This window comes from Theobroma cacao, chromosome 5, assembly GCF_000208745.1.
Source record: "Theobroma cacao cultivar B97-61/B2 chromosome 5, Criollo_cocoa_genome_V2, whole genome shotgun sequence".
NCBI classification, from domain to species: Eukaryota; Viridiplantae; Streptophyta; class Magnoliopsida; order Malvales; family Malvaceae; genus Theobroma; species Theobroma cacao.
The window spans coordinates 35445369-35467999 of NC_030854.1; the positions used below are offsets into that span (position 1 = coordinate 35445369).

A 22631-nucleotide genomic window follows, 5' to 3' on the forward strand; every position below is an offset into this window, starting at 1 on the left:
TTGCAACTGTGCTCCATGAATCATGCTATTAATTTGTATATCAATTTATTGAGTTCTATGTAAAATCTGTTGGCCTGTTGCACCAACAAAATAAATAATAAATTCACATTTAGTACCTTAATTGAATTAAGGAGAAAAAATAGGCCACCAAGAGAAAGAAATAGTCTTGCTATCATTAATTAGTACTGTTTTAAGAAATTAGAATGGTAAGATGGAAAATCATATGCAATTTCTAGATCTTGTACTGCTAAATAAGTAACATTCAACATGGATGGTGAACTGTCAGGAAAGTGATAGATAGTATAGAGGCATACCATTGGATAAGAGCCCATACAGTTTAAAAGTATATATAGAATTCTGAAGTCAAACGAGAGATTGGTTGCCTGACTTTCAGATGCAACCTACACTCTGAAAACATCATAGACAGAAATATGACAACTTCCAAGACCAATTTTTCAATAATGTAAACATAAGGATGAGTAAAATAAACCAGCATAATGAATAAATGATTGAAACTTTTTTGGAGATTAATTAATGATTCTTCTTGAAAAGTCTTTACCTGCTAGTTAATGAAAATATTGACCTGGTCATTGGCTTCCATCTATTTTTTTTTCTTTTGAAAAGCCATTGGTTTCCATCTATAAATAGCACTGCCTGCCATTCAAAGTTTCTCACTCTTCTCCAAAACCAATAGCATACAACTAGCTAACTCAAAGTAAGCAAAGCTTAGCTGGTATATCATAATGAAAGGAATTCACTGCTTCCTTGTTGCTTTTACCCTCTTGGCTTTTGCTAACTCATTAGCATCAGCCTTTGACCCTAGTCCTCTCCAGGACTTTTGTGTGGCTATCAACGACACCAAGAATGGCGGTAGGCATTTAGTTTAATTATGTTTTCAGGACTTTATGTTATATTCATGATGCCAATGCCTGAGCTGAAGGACTTTCAGCTTAGGAGGAATATTTTTTTAATAATATAATAGCATTGCTAAAAGGTACTATGCTTTTGCATGGGATGATATACGTACATCGACTAACCTGTCTTTCCTGCAGTGTTTGTAAATGGGAAGTTCTGCAAGGACCCAAAGCTCGCAGTAGCAGATGACTTCTTCTATTCAGGCCTCAACATGCCAGGAAACACATCAAATCCAGTTGGATCAAATGTCACTACTGTCAATGTTGACCAAATACCAGGACTTAACACCCTTGGCATATCTCTGGTTCGAATTGACTATGCACCTTATGGTGGCCTAAATCCCCCTCACACTCACCCCCGTGGCACTGAAATCCTAGTGGTCGTGGAGGGCACACTCTACGTTGGTTTTGTTACATCCAACCCGGAGAACCGTCTCTTCACTAAAGTCCTAAATCCTGGAGATGTTTTTGTTTTCCCAATTGGTTTGATCCACTTCCAGTTCAATATAGGGAAAACAGCGGCTGTCGCCTTTGCTGGTCTCAGCAGCCAAAATGCAGGGGTTATAACTATTGCTAAGGCAGTCTTTGGCTCAAACCCACCAATCAATCCGGATGTTCTCACAAAGGCCTTCCAGTTGGACAAGAGAGTGGTTAGCTATCTTCAGTCCCGGTTCTGGTCAGATTAAAAACTAATTTAAGAGCCAAGTCAAAACCCAGAAGTTTGTTGCTTGTTTTGAATAATGTTGCCATTAATTTTCTACATGAAAGTCATATTATTCTACTTACTGTAATACAATAAACAGGCTGGTTGATGATGGACCTCTCCAGTCTCCTCTGTCCTTGTGATCATTCTGGGTATAAAAATCATAATATATATACGTCAATTTGCAATCTCTCTCTCATGCTCACATGTGTATGCAAGGTAAAAAGCAGATAGAATTTTACATATACAAGTCAAGTAACTTTGAAGCAATATACTTTGTATTCTTTTGCGAGTGTCAAAATACAGTGCAAAAATGAGAGGTTGATTACCCAGTGGTCTGAGGTGTGCACTAGTAATGATAAACATTGTCTGATGAAGAGGTTGAGATATGAACTACTTCAACATAACATTATAACCAGAGAAATCAGATTAGGGTGAAAATTAGACAGGATATTAATTTGCTGACTCTTGGGGTTGAATCAATTACATATTCAACACCAAACCCTGCCTTCCCCTGCAAGGTACACTGCATATAAAATAATTCTGAAGGTGGAATTCTACAAAACCAAATGCCTTACCTGTTAGATAAGTTGGTATGTTCAACTTCGATCCAATTAATTGTGTCCAAAACATCACTAAGAAGACAAGACATGTCCCTCACTTTATAGAGTAACCTGGTAGATATTAGGTGGAAAAAAAATTTGAGGTGCAGAACGTTCTCTCAGTATGCTTGTGAAACTAACTAAGGTTTTTTATTTTTATTTTCTTTAATGGCCAGACAAGTTGATGAGTTGTTAGACAATCTAGAATTGGAATATATCCATTAGGATACTAAAGAGTTAAATCTGTAATGAATTGATTTTGTGACTCGGTGAAGTCAGTTGCTTATTGATGTAATTAGATCTTGAATACTGGTGTATGAGCCTAAACCGAAGCTGTCAGTTTGTCCATATATTAAAGTACAAATGCCTTGCCCTTGCTGCTACATTTTGCCACAGCTATCTACTTCATCTGTTAGCTCAGGGCCTTGCACAATCACCATGTTGGTTACTTGCTCCTTTACTCCCTTTTCTGTTTCTGCCTTTTTCAGTAATTCAGTTGTTTTAAAATTGAGTGATCTTACAAGAACTCATGAGTCATGACAAATTTGAAAGACAAGTCCCTATAAATGTCAAGAGAAATGCTTCTGCTCTTAATTTCTTGTGGCATCTAATTAACTACGTATGCTTCTTTGCCTAATATTAATCTGATGATAGGTAGAAGCTGCCATGAAAATATGAAACGCTTCTCAGAACACATCATAAGATAAACTGATTAATTACAAAGGATACATATATAATGTCAGCAACAAATTTGTATTAAATAATAACATGTGATCTCTCACATAAATATGATTCAAAGTCTTTGAAGTTACAGAAGTCTTCAAGCTTACCTTTTTTTTTTCACGTCTGGAAGACTGACTAGGCAAATTTGAGTCATTACACGTTACACGGTCACAATTGCAAGTTGCAATCCATTGAACAGGATCTGCATAGTATAATCTGTTGATAATTTTTTTGTAGCTCAATGTCATTATCACCTACCAATACTTTTAACAACTATTCTTATTGTTCATTAATAATGTTATGCAAGATAATTAATCACTTTCTATTTTGCCATTAGGCTTCCTTGGTTAGATCACCAAATAAAGAAATCACCAAGTGACCTCAATGCTCAATGATTATTCATGTCTGCGAGAGTTACAACTGAGTCATCACCCACAATCTTGAAACAGTTTCTTCCAGCCACAGTTTTGCCAATTCTAAGATCAATTCAAAGCAGCCCTAATTAATTTTTGGCTAATTGAGGATGTTTGAGTCTAGCATGGTTAATTGAACTTGCAAGAAATTACTAATGTTGTGAATGTGATAAGCACAGATGTAATATGTTTGAGTATTCATGAACATGTCAGATTAGACTTTGTCAATTGAGACTATATAATATGTTGATTGGGGATAAAGTTAGAAACCTTAAATGTAGCATAAGTTTTTGTCTCATTAGCACTTCTTAGATCATGCTAATTACAAAGAATGAATTGAGTTCAACGGACAAAACTTTGCCGGTTGTTAGCAGCAACTCCAGATATAAATGAAATTATCTCACTCAAATAATGAATAAAAGAAAGGACAAAGTTGAAGGTATGAAGAAGACTATGTAAACTTGTTTATGATGAGTTCATATTTGATGGTATGTGATGCACTTCGTAAATATCTATAAACTTATTTACTAGGGAAACATTCATTTGCTACCTAATCCAAAATTTTTTATAAATGTTTGTAATTTCAAAGAAGTGGCAATCAAGTTATTACTTTTTCATAATGTGGAGAATTATACCCCAACTGCAGGTTATCAAATATGAACTTGTTAATTTCTAGCATTTCTTTCCACAAAGGCAACACAGAATCAATCAACGCATAAAACTTCATTCCAAAACGAAAAATATAGGAAAGATACATAGAAGTCTTGAGTGAATTAAGACCTGTTCCACGACAATGTTAGAATGATGTGAGACATGGATGAGGAAAACGGGACTAGAAAGTGTAGTTGTTGAAGAATGATTCATCTCCCAAATAGAAAATAACTAGTTGTAAAGGCACATGGCCAGTAGTCACCAACTTCATTGAGAGGAAACAAGGACCAGTTCATTTGTTTTCCATCTATAAATAGACCTTTCTGCCATGCGGGATTTCTCACCCCTCTCCCAAGTACTAGCATACAGCTCCACAAAGTAGGATAGATTTCCTGCCAGCGGAATTCTAATGAAAGGAGTTCAACTTTTCGTTGTAGCTTCTGCCTTCTTGGCCTTCGCTTGGTCATTGGCCTCAGCTTCTGACCCTAGCCCTCTCCAAGACTTCTGTGTAGCCATCAATGACACCAAGGATGGCGGTATGTTATAGTATTATGTTTTGTTTCTCAGGACTTTTATGTTAATTATTATTTTATGTCAATGACTATAATGGATGCAAAGGCTTCCATTCCGAGCAATATTTTTCTTCATAATTAACTAGCATTGCTTTCATTGATGCAGTGTTCGTAAATGGGAAGTTCTGCAAGGACCCAAAGCTTGCCAAGGCAGAAGACTTCTTCTATTCAGGGCTCAATATCCCCAGAAACACATCAAATCCAGTGGGATCAACTGTGACTCCTGTCAATGTTGCACAGATACTAGGACTTAACACTCTTGGCATATCTCTTGCTCGAATTGACTATGCTCCGTACGGAGGCCTAAACCCCCCTCACACTCATCCTCGTGCCTCTGAGATCCTAGTGGTTTTAGAGGGCACACTTTACGTTGGCTTTGTTACATCCAACCCGGAGAATCGTCTCATCACCAAAGTCTTGTACCCTGGAGATGTGTTTGTTTTCCCAGTTGGTCTCATCCACTTCCAGCTCAATATAGGGAAAACTAATGCAGTTGCCTTTGCTGGTCTCAGCAGCCAAAATCCAGGAGTTATCACTATTGCAAATGCAGTGTTTGGCTCAAAGCCTCCCATCAATCCTGATGTTCTCACCAAGGCCTTCCAGCTGGACAAGAATATTGTTACCTCTCTTCAGTCCCGGTTCTGGTGGGACAACAATTAATTTGAATAATGTGTCATGAATCCATAAGATATTGAAATTTTTTATTTTGAATAATGTGTCATCCATCTTCTTTCCTATTGTCGTGAACCTAATTATAATGCATCAAGTGATTACATTTGTACCTCTCCTTTGCTGTGTTCAGCATTCTATATATTAAAATTTTTTAAGCCATAACATTGCATTCTATGTATTCTGTGCTCCTTTGAACATGTGGAGGGAAATTTATAATTAGTGGTTAATTGTGCAATGCTGTCAAGAGGGAGAAATGTACAATTGGTGAAGTTGATATTTGCAGACCTCATTAGAAAATTAATGGGGCAAGTTAATCAGTATAGTTAGCAAAAAAGACTATAACTTTGGCAAATAAAGAGTGCAGCGAAGGTTAAATAAAATGTGTACAATTAACATCCCACAACCTCTCCTCCTTTTTCCTCCTAAGGAAACCCTAAAGGAATAATAATTCTGATCCTTTCAGATGCATGCATGATAAGCATGTTTCCTAGTTTACAGGTCAATTCTCCAAACTATAAGACCTTAAATGCAACCAGAGGAAAAAACAAGATCAGGAAGCATTAGGTGTTAACATGATCTGGTGAGATGACAGCAATTATTGATATAAGTGATCACAGTGAAATGAGACCTATTAGTTACTAAGGCTTTTAATTGAGTGTGTGACCTGCAACATCGATCCTTGAATTTGGGCAAATGATGTCTGACCTTACAAGAACTTTAGGGTAACTAATGTGTGCATGCCAAACTTTTATCAAACAATAATGTGAATAATGATTGTGTTAGAACACCAAACTGAAAACTTAGAAATTGGCTTCAAGGCATGTATCAATGCCACTGCCCTTGAGGTTTTATTCGCTCCCACTTGTAGTGTCCAAAAGAGTTTCCGATGTATAAACCTTGAAGATACAATGAAGCCCAATAATTGACGACGTTTTGCACTGACGAAATCAATCCACTGAGCACTCACTGGAATATAACAAGATTATCAACATTTTATAATATTTTTCTACAGGAAAATAGTATAGAAGAAAACTTGAGAAATTTGAGAAAGGAAGGAAAGTTTTTTGTTTTTCTGATATGTGTTTTGTTGGATAAAGGGAGTCTCTTTTATAGGCATAATGCCTGTTCCCAACAAATACTGTTTGTGTCTATTTCAAAGAGTTGCTTCCTGTTGGTCTTTTCCAACAGACGTAACTTTTTTTCTTATTTATTTATTTTTTTTAATTTTATTTATTTATTTCCAACAGACACAACCCTTCTTTTAATTTAATTTCCAACAGTCACAATTTTTCCTTTTATTAAGATATGAAATCATATATTTTTTTTATTTGAAAATATCCAACAATCCCCCACCATTTTCAAATTAATTCAAATTTTCGATAATCTTGGAAATCAATTGCATAAATGAAGGTGTCTTCCGATTGAAACTTCACTTAGTGAAAACATATTAAAGTTAATCGAAATTGCATGGTAGACTATGCTTTGAACCAGCTATTCCATTTGGTTAATCGAATACATCTCACACAACAATTTCAATACCAATAAATGCACAGTATCTCATGATGCTCTAATGGCCATGCCTCTGTATCTTCTTTTCATGAGTACTGTTAGAGCCAAGCTCTTGAACTCCTAGAAGCGGCCACACTTCACACTCACATAGGTAGATCCCATGAATGCCCCCGTAACTAAAGCATTCTAACAAATTATGTTATGGGTCTATTAAGATATATAAATCATCATTTCCTTATCATTACGGGTACCTAGCACTTCACTTAAGATAAAATATATTATATTATAGTGCTAGCAGCCACATTCAAATGATGTACTTTATCTCATTGAACTCAAGACTTGACGTTATACCAAGCGTTGAGTCAAGTTTCCACCATTGGTGACTTTCAATTTATGAGCTTGAGTCCCATCCCTTTTGAGGTCTTATTTACAAGATCTCTAGCAAGATTTTTTGTTAAAGGATCCGTCAAGTTTTCACTAGACCTCACAAAAGTTATAATGATCACTCCATCAAAAATTAACTGTCGAACATAGCTATGTCTTAATCCAATATGTTTAGATTTTCCATTATACACTTGGCTATATGCTTTTGCTAGAGTTGCTTCACTATCACAATGGATAGAAATTGGAGAAATTGGTTTAGGCCATAAAGGCACACCATAGAGTAAATTTCTTAGCCATTCAGCTTTTTTAGTGGCAGCAGCCAATGCAATAAATTCGGCTGCCATGGTAGAATCAGTTATACATGTTTGTTTCTTGAACCGCCAAGAAATGGCACCCCCACCAAGCATGAAGATCCATCCGCTTGTGGAAGCATGATCTTTTAAACTTGTAATCCAACTAGCATCTGAATATCCTTCTAGCACTGATGGATATCCATTATAGCAAAGTCCATAATTAATTGTTTTCTTTAAATATCTTAGTACTCGATTTATGGCTTGCCAATGCAAAGTACCTGGATTACTTGTATATCTACTTAACTTTCCAACAGCAAATGCTATATCTGGCCTTGTACATGTCATTGCATACATCAAGCAACCAATTACTCTTGCATATTGTAATTGATCAATAGCCCTAACGGCATTAGGTACTAATTTAATTTGAGGATCCATGGGTGTAGATGCTGGTATACAATTAGTAAGATTAAACTTTTCAAGCACTTTTTCAATGTAGTGCGATTGAGATAAAGTTATGTTATTTTCATCTCGAAATATTTTAATTCCTAAAATGACATCTGCTACACCCATATCTTTAATTGCAAAGTTTTTTGACAAAAACTTCTTTGTTTCCTCGGTTTGTTCTAAATTCGTACCAAAAATTAACATATCATCCACATATAAGCAAATTATAACACCTTTACCATTTTGAAATTTGCTATATATGCACTTGTCAGATTCATTTATGTTGTAGTCATTAGCTAAAACAATTTCATCAAATTTTTTATTCCATTGTTTGGGTGCTTGTTTAAGCCCATACAATGATTTGACAAGTTTACAAACTTTATACTCTTGCCCTGAAACAACAAACCCTTCTGGTTGTTCCATGTAGACTTCCTCTTCTAATTCACCATTTAAAAATGTTGTTTTGACATCCATTTGGTGAATTGCCAACTTATTAATTGATGCAAGGGAGATTAAAAGTTTAATTGTAGCAATTCTTGCTACTGGAGCATAAGTATCAAAGTAGTCAATCCCTTGCTTTTGCGTAAATCCTTTGGCTACTAATCTTGCTTTGAATTTGTCTATGGTTCCATCTACTTTAATTTTCTTTTTGAAAATCCATTTACAACCAATTGGTTTGGAACTTGGTGGAAGATCAACCAAAATCTAAGTATTATTTCCCATTATTGAGTCCGTCTCATCATTGATTGCTTCCTTCCAAAATGCAGAATCTTGAGACTTCATTGTCTCATCATATGTAACAAGGTCTGATTCTAAATTAAAACAATAAGGAATCTTATTGTCAATATTTTCCCTTATTCCTTCTACAAGGAACATATAAAAGTCTGGACCAAAATCTTTTACCTTTCTAGCCCCTTTGCTTTTCCTTATTTCTAGTCTAGATTCATCATTATCTTCATTTTGTTCCAATGGAATGACATTTGACTGAATTGATTATAGTGGCTGTAGTTGTCTTAAAACAGATTTGAATATATTTTCATCAAATATTGCATCTCTTGATTCAATAACAGTATTGACAGGAATTGAATCATTTGGTTCAATTACCATGAACCTGTATGCTTTACTATGTTGTGCATATCCTATGAATATGCATTCTATTCCTCTTTCACCCAATTTCTTTCTTTTGGGTTTCGAAATTTTAACTACAGCTCTACATCCCCAAACTTTCATATAATTAAGGTTTGGTTTCCTTTTCTTCCATTGCTCATATGGGGTCATTTTGGTTTCCTTTATAGGAACTCTATTTAATATATGACAAGCTGTTAACAAAGCTTCTCCCCAAAAACCTTTTCCAATTCCTGAATATGATAACATAACATTTACCATTTCAGTCAAGACCCTATTCTTCCCTTCTGCTACACCATTATGTTGTGGTGTGTAAGGTGTTGAAATATGATGGATTGGACTATAATATTCTCCACCTCTATCCGATCTTAAACACTTGATAAAAGATTCACTTTGTAATTCAACTTCTGATTTATAAACCTTAAATTTATCAAGTACTTCATCTTTAGAATGCAACAAATATACATAGCAATATCTAGAGAAATCATCAATGAATGTGACAAAATATTTCTTTCTAGCTAATGTAGGTGTACTATGCATATCACACACATCACTATGTATTAATTCAAATAATTTGGTATTTCTTTTAACTTTAGGAAAAGGATTTCTAGTTATTTTTGTTAGCATGCATGTATTACATTTATCAATATTTGGATTGAATTTTGGAATTAAGTCCATTTTATACATGTCATCCAATCTTCTATAATTTAAATGTCCTAATCTATAATGCCATAAATAAGAAGATTCAATCATATAAGCAGAAACATCTATCTTATTATTGACAATATTTAGTTTGAACATTCCATCACACATGTAACCGTTCCCAACAAAAATTCCCCCTTTGGACAGAATGAATTTATCTACCTCAAATACAAGCTTGAAACCAAACTTATTTAATAGACTTTCAGACACTAAATTTTTCCTAACTTCTGGAACATAGAATACATCTTTCAAAGTTAAAGTTTTTCCAGAAGTGAATTGAAGTTCAACAGTCCCTTTGCCTTTAATCATTGCTGTAGAAGAATTTCCCATGTATAGGAAATTTTCACACTCACTTGGTACGAAATTCTTGAAAAGACTCTTATCATTGAACACATGTTTTGTTGCTCCAGAATCAACCCACCAGGCATCATTTTCTTCAAGCACATTGATTTCAGAAATCATAGCAATAAAATTTTCAGAAGCTATTCTTTTTGAAGAATTATTTTCTTCTTCAATAATCGACATTCATTCTTGAAATGTCTTGGTTTTCCATTATAGAAACATGTGCTTTTATTTTATCTTTTGAATTTCGGACCATTAGCAATTTGCTTGAACTTCTTTTTGGCAGGTTTAGTGGTATGTCCTTCCTCTACAACATGTACTTTGGCTTCACCAGAAACAACAACTCGTTCTTGTTTCTTGTATTCCTCTTCAATTCGAAGATGATTTGCCAAAGCCCCAAGAGTTATTTCTTCCTTTTTGTGTTTTAGACTTCTTTTAAAGTCTTTCCATGATGGAGGAAGTTTGTCTATAATGAAGGATACAATTATAGTTTCATCCATTTTCATTTTATATTGATTAAACTGATTAAGCATTCTTTCAATTTCTCGTAGTTGTTCTGTAACAGAACGCTCATCAACCATTTGATAATTAATAAAGCGACTAACTAGAAATTTCTTACTTGTTGCATCTTCTGTCATGTACCTGGCTTCCAGTTTGTCCCATAATTCTTTTGCAGTAGCCTCATCTGGTCTGTGTCAAATAAACCATCAGTCAAACCATTCAAGATGTGACCTTTGCACATATAATCGGCATTTTCTCATTTTTGCCTTTCTCTCGTTGCAGCAACAGACTCATTTTTTTCTTCTTCTGGTCTAGGTGTGGTTAAAACATAGACAACTTTCAAGGTTGATAGTAGGAAATGCATCTTCTTTTGCCATCTTAGAAAGTTGCCACCATCAAACCGATCTAATTTTACAAAGTCAGAAGCCAATTTTCTTAGTGTCCCACTTGCAGCAACCATTGTTGGAACAGAAATAAAACCTTAAGATTGTTAGAACACCAAACTGAAAACTTAGAAATTGGCTTCAAGGCATGTATCAATGCCACTGTCCTTAAGGTTTTATTCGCCCCCACTTGTAGTGTGCAAAAGAGTTTTCGACGTATAAACCTTGAAGATACAATGAAGCCCAATGATTGACGATGTTTTGCACTAACGAAATCAATCCATTGAGCACTCATCGGAATATAACAAGATTATCAAACTTCTATAATATTTTTCTGCAGAAAAATAGTATAGAAGAAAACTTGAGAAATTTGAGAAAGGAAGGAAAGTTTTTTATTTTTCTGATGTGTGTTTTGTTGGGTAAAGGGAGTTTCTTTTATAGGCATAAATGCCTGTTCCCAACAGACACTGTTTGTGTCTGTTTCAAAGAGTTTCTTCCTGTTGGTATTTTCCAACAGATGTAACTTTTTTTCTTATTTATTTATTTTTTTAATTTTATTTATTTATTTCCAACAGACACAACCCTTCTTTTAATTTAATTTCTAATAGTCATAATTTTTCCTTTTATTAAGATATGACATCATATATTTTTTTATTTGAAAATATCCAACAGATTGTTGAATATTGATGACTTTTTTATCTACAAACGAAGCTACTGCAGAGGAAGAGGTAATGGTGATTTCAAGGGCCTGAAGTTCAAAAGGAACAAAAAGATGTCAGATTCAATTTTACTTGTTTGTTTTTATTGTTTATTTTATGTTAGTTGAAAAGTCAAAATTTAGCTACTTGAATTAATTGGTAGTGTATGATTCATTGTGCCAGGGAATCTTTCATTCCAACACCCTCGGTCGTTGTAATGCCAGATGGCTTCATCTGGTTTGCTATTTCTTTTTACATGTTCTCTCTATTTGAACAACATATATATTGGTTGTTAAAATGAAACGCAATGGAGAAGCCGTTTTTGAGGAAATAGTATTTTTCTCTCTCTTCTTTCTTGACTATTCTCTCTCCTGTTCATCATTTTGATCCTTTGAATATTCAAAAGTTTTAACATGGTATCAGAGCAAATATAAGGATCTTAAGGGATTATTGGTGCTATTTACTTGTTAATCTACCTTGCTTTGTTTGTTGTTCATCCGATTGTGATTATTATTTTTTTCATGGCCATAGCTGGGTTCGGTACATCAGCTCCACTGGTTTTTTTTTTTTTGGAAAAACTATATTTTCTAGTCAGTCAAAATGAAGTCCTACTTGAAGGCTTTCAACATTTGGGAAGCTATGGAAACTAGAGCTGAGCCAATGCTAAGACATGCCAACCCAACCATTGCACAGATGAAGCAGCATGAAGAGGACATAGCTAAGAGGTATAAAGTTTGTCTTGTTTGCAATCTACTGTCACTGATGAAATATTTGCAAGAATAATGCATTTAGAGAATCCAAAAGAAGTTTGGGATCACTTGAAGGATGAATTTCAGGGTAGTGAAAGAACCAAACAGATTTAGGTTTTGAACTTAACCAAGCAATTTGAAATGCTAAGTATGGATGAAGATGAACCTATTAGAATGTTTTCTAGAAGATTAATGGCTATAGTGAACCAACGTAGGTTGCTAGGGAAAACGATGCCTGAAGACAGATTAGTTAGCAAAATGCTAGTGAGTCTTTAACATCGGGGCGCTGTAAAGACACTTGGGCATTGTGAAAGACACCAATCGTGGCGAGGATGAAAACTAAAGTGAATCACCAATTTTGGCAAGGTTGGAAACCCCATTGAGGTGAAACATAACCAAAATCCCACTTTGGTTAGATAAGTCAAAGATACTAAAACCTCTTACTCTTTAAAAAGAGCATAAAGAAATAAGCACTCTTACTTAAGAAAATATTATTTATTAACTCTCAACTTAAATGTGTATAATAACTAAGCCTCAATTCCTATTTATAGTATTATAGACCCATATCCTAATAAAACTCTACTCCTAGTTGTCTAATACAATTAGAATAATTAATAAAAGATTTAAATAAAATAAGTGTTCTATTCCTAAATAGAACATGACTATCCTAATCAAATACTAATTCTTAAAAGTATTAAAATAAAAATAAGAAAAGAATCATAATCTAAATAGAATAAAAAACTAAATCCTAAATCAACTAAATTAGCAAAAACTAAATTAATAAAATATAATCTTAGATGCTCCTATGCCATTCTCCTCGGGTCAAAAAAACTTGGCTCTGACGAGTAGGCTTTGACAAAGTCCTCATAATGTCTAGATCCACATACTGTCATAGTCCATACCAACCATTCGAACAATTCATCCATTGTTTTAAAGGTTGTTTTCCATTTATCTCCAAGTTGTATTCGAATTTGATGATATCCTTTCTTCAAATCTATCTTCAAAAACACCTTAGAACCAATGAGTTGATCAATCATGTTATCCAATCGAGTAATAGGAAAATCATACTTAACTATAGTCTTGTTAACAGCATGGTTGTCCACAAAACTTCTTGATAAGTTTCCCAAACTTTTGTTGACCAATTTTGTTTAATCATGCTTGGATAAGGGTGAAGATATTTCATTCTCCTTAAAGACTAATAAGAGACATAAATGGTTTGACTCACAATAAGCTTTGTTTAAGCCAAATACAGTGATGAGTGCTTTATCTTCCTTTTGTCTCTTTAGTCAATCTTTTGGCTTTAATGGAGTCAACATAATTTTTACTCCATCCTTAATAAAGAAATAAGTATTCTTGTATCCATCATAGTGAGCTCGACGATCATATTGCCATAGGTATCCTAACAACAAGTGGCATGCATCCATTAGAATAACATCACACCGGACTTTATCTTTATACTTATTTCCAATAGAGAATTGAACACAACAATGCTTTGCTACCTTAACTTTGTTTCCTTTTCTCAACTATTGTAGCTTGTAAGGATGAGGATATACTTCAATTGGAAGTTTCAACTTTTCTACCATGTAGTTAGCAACAACATTCTCACAACTTCCACTATCAATAATGACATTACAAACTTTCCTTTGAAATGTGCACCTTATATAGAATATGTTATGAAGAAGCCAACTTTCATCTTCAGTCATCATGACAGTGTTAAGGTTATGATGAACAACGAGAGCTTTTCCATGGTCAGCAGAAACTTCTTCTATCTTTTCGTTGTTGAATATTTGTAGCTCATCCTTTATTTCATCATCATATTCATCATCTGGTTCTAATTTTTCCCAATCCACACAATCTTCTTCTTCTACTAAGGAAATAATTCTTTTCTTCGGACAATCAGAAGCAATATGCCCAAATCCTTGGCATTTGAAGCATTTTTTGTTGACATTAGAAGCACGAGTAAAAGTAGTCTCTTTATCGTTTCTGCTTACAATTTTGGAAGAGTTTACCTTTGGAGGCGGATTAGTTGTTGAACTTTGACTTTCATGGTTTGAGGTAGATTTTTATTGTCTAGATGAACTCATTGAGCGTTTCCTTGATCATTGTTTCTCAATCTTTAGTGCTAATCTGATGACATCATTTAAGTTTCAATATGGTTGTAGTTGAACAACATTTGCAATTTCAACATTGAGACCCTAAGATAACGAGTTACAGTTTGTTCTTCTGGTTCATGGACATCACATTTCATGTGTAGTTATTTAAACTCCATTGTATATTCTTCCACCAACATTATTTTTGCCTCAAGTTATGAAATTTAATAAAAATTTCTTGTCGATAATGCTTAGAAAGGAACTTACGTTTGAGCTCTCAACGTATTTTATCCCATATTCTGATCTTATTGCACCCTTTTCTCTCTTGTTGTTGTTTGAGATTTTCCCACCAAATAGAGGCATGCTCTTTCAATTTAATTGCCACAAGCTTCATAAGTTTTTCATTAGGAATATCTTTGAGCTCGAAAACTCTTTCCACTTTGTAGAGCCAGTCAAGGAAGTTATTAGGATGAAGTCTTCTTTTAAACTCAAGAATGTCGACTTTGATTCCCAAATCTTTGGTAGCAACAGTTTTCAAGTGACGAATAGGTACTTCTTCATCAGAGGATGAATTTTTATGAAATGGGTTTGTGTCATTCTCTTCATCACTAGAGTTATTATTGTTTAATTGAGCATCACGTCTTACGAGTTGCACATGTAATTCTTGAATTTGCTGACGTAATTCTGTAATCTCAATCTTGTGATCATCTCTTTGACTATTTTGACATCTTGGCGGCATTTTATTGTATGGTGATAATGTGGTGATGTAGAAAAAAAAAGTCGACAATATAACTATAAAGCAATAAATAAAATTACCCGAACAGGGAGTATTGAAACTCGACAGCGAACCTAAACTTATGCAGCGAACAATGATTCAATCGCTCTGATACTAAACTAACACCGAGGCATTGTAAAGACACTTGGGCGTTGTGAAAGACACCAATCGTGGCGAAATTGAAAACCCCACTAAGGTGAATCATTAATCTTGGCAAGGTTGAAAACCCCACTAAGGTGAAAATTAGCCAAAATCCCACTTTGGTTAGCTAGGCCAAAGATACTAAAACCTCTTACTCTTTAAAAAGGGCCTAGAGAAATAAGCACTCCTACTTAAGAAAATATTATTTATTAACTCTCAACTTGAATGTGTATAATAATTAAGCCTAAGGGTCCTATTTATAGTATTATAGACCCATATCCTAATAAAACTCTCCTCCTAGTTGTCTAATACAATTAGAATAATTAATGAAAGATTTAAATAAAATAAGTGTTCTATTCCTAAATAGAACATGACTATCCTAATCAAATACTAATTCTTAAAAGTATAAAAATAAAATAAGAAAAGAATCCTAATCTAAATAGAATAAAAAAAATAAATCTTAAATTAACTAAATTAGCAAAAACTAAATTTAATAAAATACAATCTTAGACGCTCCTGCATCAGTCTTCCTGAAAAATATGAATCTAAGATCTCCTCATTAGAGGATTTTAGAGATTTAGCACAAATCACCTTAAAGGAGCTTGTGAATGCTTTAGAAGGGTTGGAATAGAGGAGAGCTTTTAGACAGAAGAAAGCAGTTGATAGTGCTCTTGTAGCTAGAACTAAGAATCTGAAATTGGGTGGTAATAGTTCAAAGGAAACTGATAGAGAGAAAAAGGACAAAGGGAGGAAAGTGAGTGAAGACAAGTCAGGAAAGCAGAAATCTAAGTTTTCTCCTTGCACACACTGGAAGAAGACCACACATACTACTAAATTTTGTTGGTTTAGACCAAATGTCAAGTGTAGGTCCTGTGGTTAGCTAGGACATGTTGAAAGAGTATGTAAAAACAAGAGTTCACATCTTGATGAGAATGTTGCAATTGCAGAGGAAGTGCAAAGTACAGATGAGGTGTTGCTCATGGTTCGAGAGGTCAGTAGCTCAGACAAGAAAAATTTGTGGCTGATAGATAGTGCTTGTTCAAATCATTTGACTGAAGATAAAAGTCAGTTTACCTCATTGAACAGGAGCTATAAGGCTAAGGTGGAGATTGGTGATGGGTCATTTCTTAGGATTTTTGGTATAGGGATAGTAGTTGTCCAGACTCAAGTAGGCAACAAATACATACGTGATGTCTATTTTGTCCCTCAAGCCATTCAAAATTTACTTAGTGTTGGTCAGCGCACCGAGAATCATTATTCACTTTTATTTAAAGGTTAATATTGTACCATTTTTTATCCTAAAGGTGAGAAGGCGCTGACTATAGAGATAAAGAACAAATGATACCCTATTGACTGAAAAAAGGCAGCAAGTAAGGCTTTTATCAGCTATGTTGATGATTTTGAATTATGGCACAAGAGATTTAGACATGTCAACTACCATTCTCTACAAAGGATGTACTCTCAAAAGTTGGTTGATGGCTTACCTAAGTTTGAAAAACCTGAGTTACTATGTGGGATATGTTAGATAGGCAAGCAATGCAAGCTTCCATTCCCAAAAGAAAGGAAGTGGAAAGCATTCAAAAAGCTGTAGCTCATACATACTGATTTAGGAGGCCCTATGAAAACTGTCTCTCTAGGTGGCAGTAAGTATTACCTTATATTTATTGATGATCTAACCAAGTATTGCTGGATTTACTTTCTTAAGCTCAAGTTAGAAGCTTTATCTTATTTTGTTAAGTTCAAGAACTTGGTAGAAAATCAAGCAAATGTGAGTATAAAGGTTCTCAAGAGTGACAATGGTAAAGAATACACTGCTAGAGAGTTTGAAAATTTCTTGTCTGACTTTGGCATCACTCATCAACTAACTGTTGCATATAGTCCTCAAGAGAATGGAGTTTCTGAGAGGAAAAACATAACTCTAATGTAGGTGGCAAGATGTTTGTTAAATTAGAAGCACCTGCCAAAACATTTTTGGGCAGAAGCTATGAATACAACAAACTATATTTTGAACTTGACACAAACATGAACTTTTGATAGATATAACACCATTTGAGGTATGGTTTGGGTACAAACTTTCAATAACTCACTTAAGAGTATTTGGGAGCATTTGTTATGCAAAGGTTCCTAATTAAAGCAAGACTAAGTTGGATGAAAAAAGTATTGTGGCCATTCATATTAGATACAGTGAGGTCTCGAAAGGATACAAACTGTATAATGTGAAGACTCATAAGATTTTTGTTAGTAGAGATATCAAATTTGATGAACATTCTTACTAGAATTGGGAGAAGTTAGCTGTTGATTCCTTGAATTTTTAAAACTTGGTGCAAGAACTGTCAATGAGAGAAGATGATGCAGAAGTAGATATTGAAGATGAAAGTCTTGTTGTGAGGGGTACAAGGTCATTGCAAGATATTTATACTAGGTGTAATATGGCAGTGTGTGAACCTGTTAGTTATGCAAAAGTTACAACAGACAGAAAGTGGGTGCAAGCAATGGAGTAAGAAATGCTGATGATTGAAAAGAATGGTACTTGGTTAGTGGTGGATAAACCAACAGATCAGCATGTAATTGAAACAAAGTGGATTTTTAAGACAAAGCTTAGTGCTGATGGAACAGTGAACACGTACAAAGCAAAATTGGTGGTAAAAGGGTATTCTCAGATTTATGGAGTGGACTATTGGGAGACTTTTGCTCCAATTGCAAGACATGACACAATAAGGTTGTTGGTTGCATTGGCTACTCGAGAAGGTTGGAATATCTAGCATCTTAAAGTGAAATTAACTTTTTTGAATCACTATCTTACTGAAGACATCTATATTCATTAACCAAAAGGGTTCATCAAACTAAGGATTAAGGACAAAGTCTGCAAATTGGTGAAAGCATTGTATGGTTTAAAACAAGCTTCAAGGGCCTAGTATGACAGAACTGACTCATTCCTCATTGCTAAAGGCTTTCAAAGGAGTCAAAATGAGCCTACACTATATGTTAGTAGTCTTACAGTTTCTATCAAGGTAATTATCTCCATGTATGTTGATGATTTATTACTTACTGGTTCAAATGTTAGTTTCTTAAGTGTTTTTAAGAACAAGTTGATGGAAGAATTTGAAATGACTGACTTGGAAAAGATGCACTATTTTTTGGGATTACAATTCATTCAAAGGTCAGATTATATTTGCATACATCAAAGTAAATATGCAAATGAAATTCTAAAGAAGTTTCACATGGAGAAATGTAAAGTTGTGGATACTCCTTTAGCTTCAAACTATAGATTAACCAAGGATGATGGTACCTCGAAAGCTTAATGTACAGAAGCATCATTGGAAGTCTACTTTATTTAAATGCTTCAAGACCAGATATCATGTTCTCTGCTTGTTTGCTGTCTTGATTTATGCAAAGTCCTTCACAAACTCACTTGCAGCAGCTAAGAGAGTTTTAAGGTACAATAAAGGAACAATAGATTTAGGCTTGAAGTTTGAGAAAAAGAAAAGCTCTGTTCTTATGGGATATTGTAGCAGTGACTGGGCAAAAAGTCTTGATGACTCTAAAAGCACATCTGGTTATTGCTTTTCACTTGGCAGTGCAGTTTTTAGTTGGAATTAAAAAAAGCAGGAGGTGGTGGCTCAATCTTCTACAGAAGCAAAATATATTGCTGCTGCTACAAATCATGTGATTTGGTTGAGAAAAGTCTTCCATGATCTGGGGTATAACTATGAGAAGGGTACACTATTATACACTGACAACAAATTTGCTATTTTAATTGCTAAAAACCCTGTGCAGTATGGCAGGACAAAACACATTAAAGTGAAGTTTCATGCAATTCGAGAGGCTGTGAAAGATGAAGAAGTTGATATTCAGCACTGTGGCACTACACTACAGTTAGCAAATATCTTAACTAAAAGTCTAAGTAAAGATCAGTTCATGTTTTTGAGATCTGAGTTGGGTATTTGCAGTTCAAACACCAAGGAGGTGTGTTGAATATTGACAACTTTTTGATCTACAAACAAAGCTACTGCAGAGGAAGAGGTAATGGTGATTTCAAGGACCTGAAGTTCAAAAGGAACAAGAAGATGTCAGATTCAATTTACTTGTTTGTTCTTTATTGTTTATTTTATATTGGTTGAAAAGTCAAAATTTAGCTACTTGAATTAATTGGTAGTGTATGAGTCATTGTGCCAGGAAATCTTTCAGTCTAGCACCCTCGGTTTTTGTAATGCCAGATGGCTTCATCTGGTTTGCTATTTCTTTTTACATGTTCTCTCTCTTTGAATAGCATATATATTTGTTGTTCTTTGAATAGCATATATATTTGTTGTTAAAATGAAACGCGGTGGAGAAGCCATTTTTAAGGAAATAACATTTTTCTCTCCCTTCTCTCTCGACTATTCTCTCCCCAGTTCATCATTTTCATCCTATGAATATTGAAAGGTTTTAACAATCATTTAATAATAAGAGTAAGTCTCACCCAGCAAGGACAAAGTGAATTAAAGTAATAGCAATTTTCCAATACTTTCTCATCTAGATGTTTGAATGTTGTGAACACTCATGTTTGGATGTCGAAATCAGCTCAACTTAGTTTGCTTTTTATAGTTATCAGATATTATATAAGAAGATAAAAGGAACAAATACATTTACTTATTCTTCTTTCTAAAGCCATATGTTTATACTTAGTAAAACAAAGTTTAGAAGATTTTCCTGACAACTTATAATTTTTGTTTATGTTCAGGATTTCTGTGATCTTTCGATAATTATTATTATATTTTTATCTTTGTAGTATTTAGCAAGTTAACTGACTGATTCACCATTTTGCCTTTCTGCTTAAACAACAGTTCAAAAAAGAAACGAAAAAATAATAAGAGGAAAAACATAGCCTAATCGATCCACTTTAGCCTACTCAGGCCAGGGTTTAATATGCACTTCAGAAGTTAACTAACTGATTTACCATTTTGCTTTTCTGCTTTTCTTCATTGTTGCTCACATCTAAAGTTCTCAAACTGTTGCGTTAGTGATTAGTTCAAATTTCTCCGCTCTTCAAGAAGTGGTCAAATTTTGCAATTTGCCAATTCAAGCAAGGTTAATCTTGCAAGAATCCTTGCTTTTTTAGTCAAAGGGGCCATATGTTTTATTGTCCAGGAACATGTCACATTAGACTTTGTCAACTGAGACAAAAACTTTACAGAGTCTCTCTGCCTTACAGGTTTGTTACGTCCTTTTTGCTACATTCAATTTTTGGCAATAGTACTACTTCAGTCACACTATTGGTTTGAGTACCTTTTTCTTTCTGAATACAGAACATTATTTTTTTATCTGAGCTGCTCTCCAAATATGATTTATTGAATCATAAATTTGTAGCCCGAATTTCCGTTGAAGTGCAATGGACTACTTACATGTGTCATCTGCCACAGCTGCAAATGCAAGCATGTCTAATTTAAATACTATGAAAAGGAAGAAGTACCTGTAAGGGAAACTGTCAACTTTTGAATTGCAAGATCAATTAGCTGAAGCGCCGGCATCCTGCAGCAATTATCAATTTGTGCTAAAGTCAATGAAGTAGGTCAGTTTAAATTGAGTACCAATGTTCACAAACAAGGAAAGGAAGGAAACTTTTGATATGTACAACAAGACCACTTCCATGTCTAAATGCTGTGATGTAAGCATTGGAAGTGGGCATTCGAAGAGGATACAGATGCATGGTTGCTGAGGAATTATTCGCCCACAAATTTAAAGGAAAAAAAAAAAAAAAAACCAAGTCACTGCTGACTTGGTAAGTCCTTGATGAGAAAGATCAAATACTTGTTCAAAGACTCCAACCTATAAATAGGCATGCTTTCAAAAGGTTTACTCACCCAAAGCAAGAAAACTTGGAAGACTTGAATCTAGTAACCTGCCAAGCTACAATGAAAGGTGTTTATTTCCTGGCATCTTTTCTCTTTTTGGCTCTGGCTTCCTCATTTGCCTCTGCCTCTGACCCTAGCCCTCTTCAAGACTTTTGTGTAGCCCTCAATGACACTAAAAATGCAGGTATGTTTTCCCTTAATTTCTCTGTTTTCATTTGAATTTACCGGGGTATGCATAAACTAAAGACATTCAGCAAGGATGCAATAATGCTTCTATTCTCCAGAACAATAATAACTAAAATGAATCTTTTCTTTCTTGCGTGCTTGGTATCAACAAACACTTTTCTCTTTCATGCAGTATTTGTGAATGGGAAGTTCTGCAAGGACCCAATGCTTGCCAAAGCAGAAGACTTCTTCTTTTCAGGGCTCAACGTGCCAGGAAACACATCAAATCAACTGGGGTCAAAAGTCACTCCTGTTAATGTGGAACAAATTCCAGGACTTAACACTCTTGGCGTATCTCTGGCAAGAGTTGACTTTGCACCTTATGGTGGGCTAAATCCCCCTCACACTCACCCTCGTGCCACAGAGATCCTAGTTGTCCTAGAAGGCACACTCTATGTCGGCTTTGTCACATCCAACCCGGATAACCGTCTCATCACCAAAGTCCTCTACCCTGGCGATGTTTTTGTCTTTCCGGTTGGTCTCATCCACTTCCAGCTCAATATAGGGAAAACTAATGCAGTTGCCTTTGCTGCTTTCGGCAGCCAAAATCCAGGAGTTATCACTATTGCAAAGGCAGTCTTTGGCTCAAACCCTCCCATCAATCCTGATGTTCTCACCAAGGCCTTCCAGCTGGACAAGAACGTAGTGAAATATCTTCAGTCACAATTCTGGTGGGATAACAATTAGACCAATATTCAACATCCATGAAGCAGTAGACAGTTTGGAGCAATATCTTACATGTTTCCATCATTATTTAAGTAATTCTTGTTGAAGTCAAATAAAGAGGTTGCTTATGTATCTCCACTGATGTAATTCTCCCTGTATGTTGGTTTTGGATTTATTATGTTATTACGGTTTGCTCCAAATTAGTACCAAATCTCAACTTTTATCTAGATCTCATTAGAAGCACTCTTTCTGAGAATTCTTTAATTAAGGTCTTGGAATCTGATATGTGAAGATTTATGCAAAACATCAGAGGATTTCCAGAATTGGGCTAACTCAATGTTTCTTGCCGACGAACTATTTAGGAATGTTACAACTTTATTTGCCAGAATCTAGAACACACTAAATTTTGTTAAGAAGAAGTCAAAGACCTAGTGCTAGTACATTCTACAAAGAATGCATGGGAAACATATATAGTTAGGAGTCAATCAACTTGTCTTCGCAAGACCTGAAAACATGGTGG

The 22631-nt window shown here is 34.8% G+C and overlaps 3 protein-coding genes across 3 annotated transcripts; all 3 read left to right on the forward strand.

The window, feature by feature from the left end:
• LOC108662309 (germin-like protein subfamily 1 member 14) lies at positions 676-1805 on the forward strand. Its single transcript, XM_018122004.1, has 2 exons — positions 676-870; positions 1053-1805. Exons 1-2 carry the CDS (start codon positions 744-746, stop codon positions 1598-1600), a joined length of 675 nt encoding a protein of 224 aa, XP_017977493.1. The 5' UTR covers positions 676-743; the 3' UTR covers positions 1601-1805.
• Positions 4371-5397, forward strand: LOC18599990 (germin-like protein subfamily 1 member 13). Its single transcript, XM_018120817.1, has 2 exons — positions 4371-4542; positions 4685-5397. Exons 1-2 carry the CDS (start codon positions 4416-4418, stop codon positions 5236-5238), a joined length of 681 nt encoding a protein of 226 aa, XP_017976306.1. The 5' UTR covers positions 4371-4415; the 3' UTR covers positions 5239-5397.
• LOC18599992 (germin-like protein subfamily 1 member 13) lies at positions 21196-22338 on the forward strand. Its single transcript, XM_018120727.1, has 2 exons — positions 21196-21404; positions 21579-22338. Exons 1-2 carry the CDS (start codon positions 21281-21283, stop codon positions 22130-22132), a joined length of 678 nt encoding a protein of 225 aa, XP_017976216.1. The 5' UTR covers positions 21196-21280; the 3' UTR covers positions 22133-22338.

Excerpts from the sequence above, each read along its gene's own strand:
- LOC108662309 (XM_018122004.1), top strand. The coding sequence starts at position 744 with ATGAAAGGAATTCACTGCTTCCTTGTTGCTTTTACCCTCTTGGCTTTT. Across the intron at positions 871-1,052 it reads CAACGACACCAAGAATGGCG|TGTTTGTAAATGGGAAGTTC; the intron begins GTAGGCATTTAG and ends TCTTTCCTGCAG.
- LOC18599992 (XM_018120727.1), top strand. The coding sequence starts at position 21,281 with ATGAAAGGTGTTTATTTCCTGGCATCTTTTCTCTTTTTGGCTCTGGCT. Across the intron at positions 21,405-21,578 it reads CAATGACACTAAAAATGCAG|TATTTGTGAATGGGAAGTTC; the intron begins GTATGTTTTCCC and ends TCTTTCATGCAG.
- LOC18599990 (XM_018120817.1), top strand. The coding sequence starts at position 4,416 with ATGAAAGGAGTTCAACTTTTCGTTGTAGCTTCTGCCTTCTTGGCCTTC. Across the intron at positions 4,543-4,684 it reads CAATGACACCAAGGATGGCG|TGTTCGTAAATGGGAAGTTC; the intron begins GTATGTTATAGT and ends TCATTGATGCAG.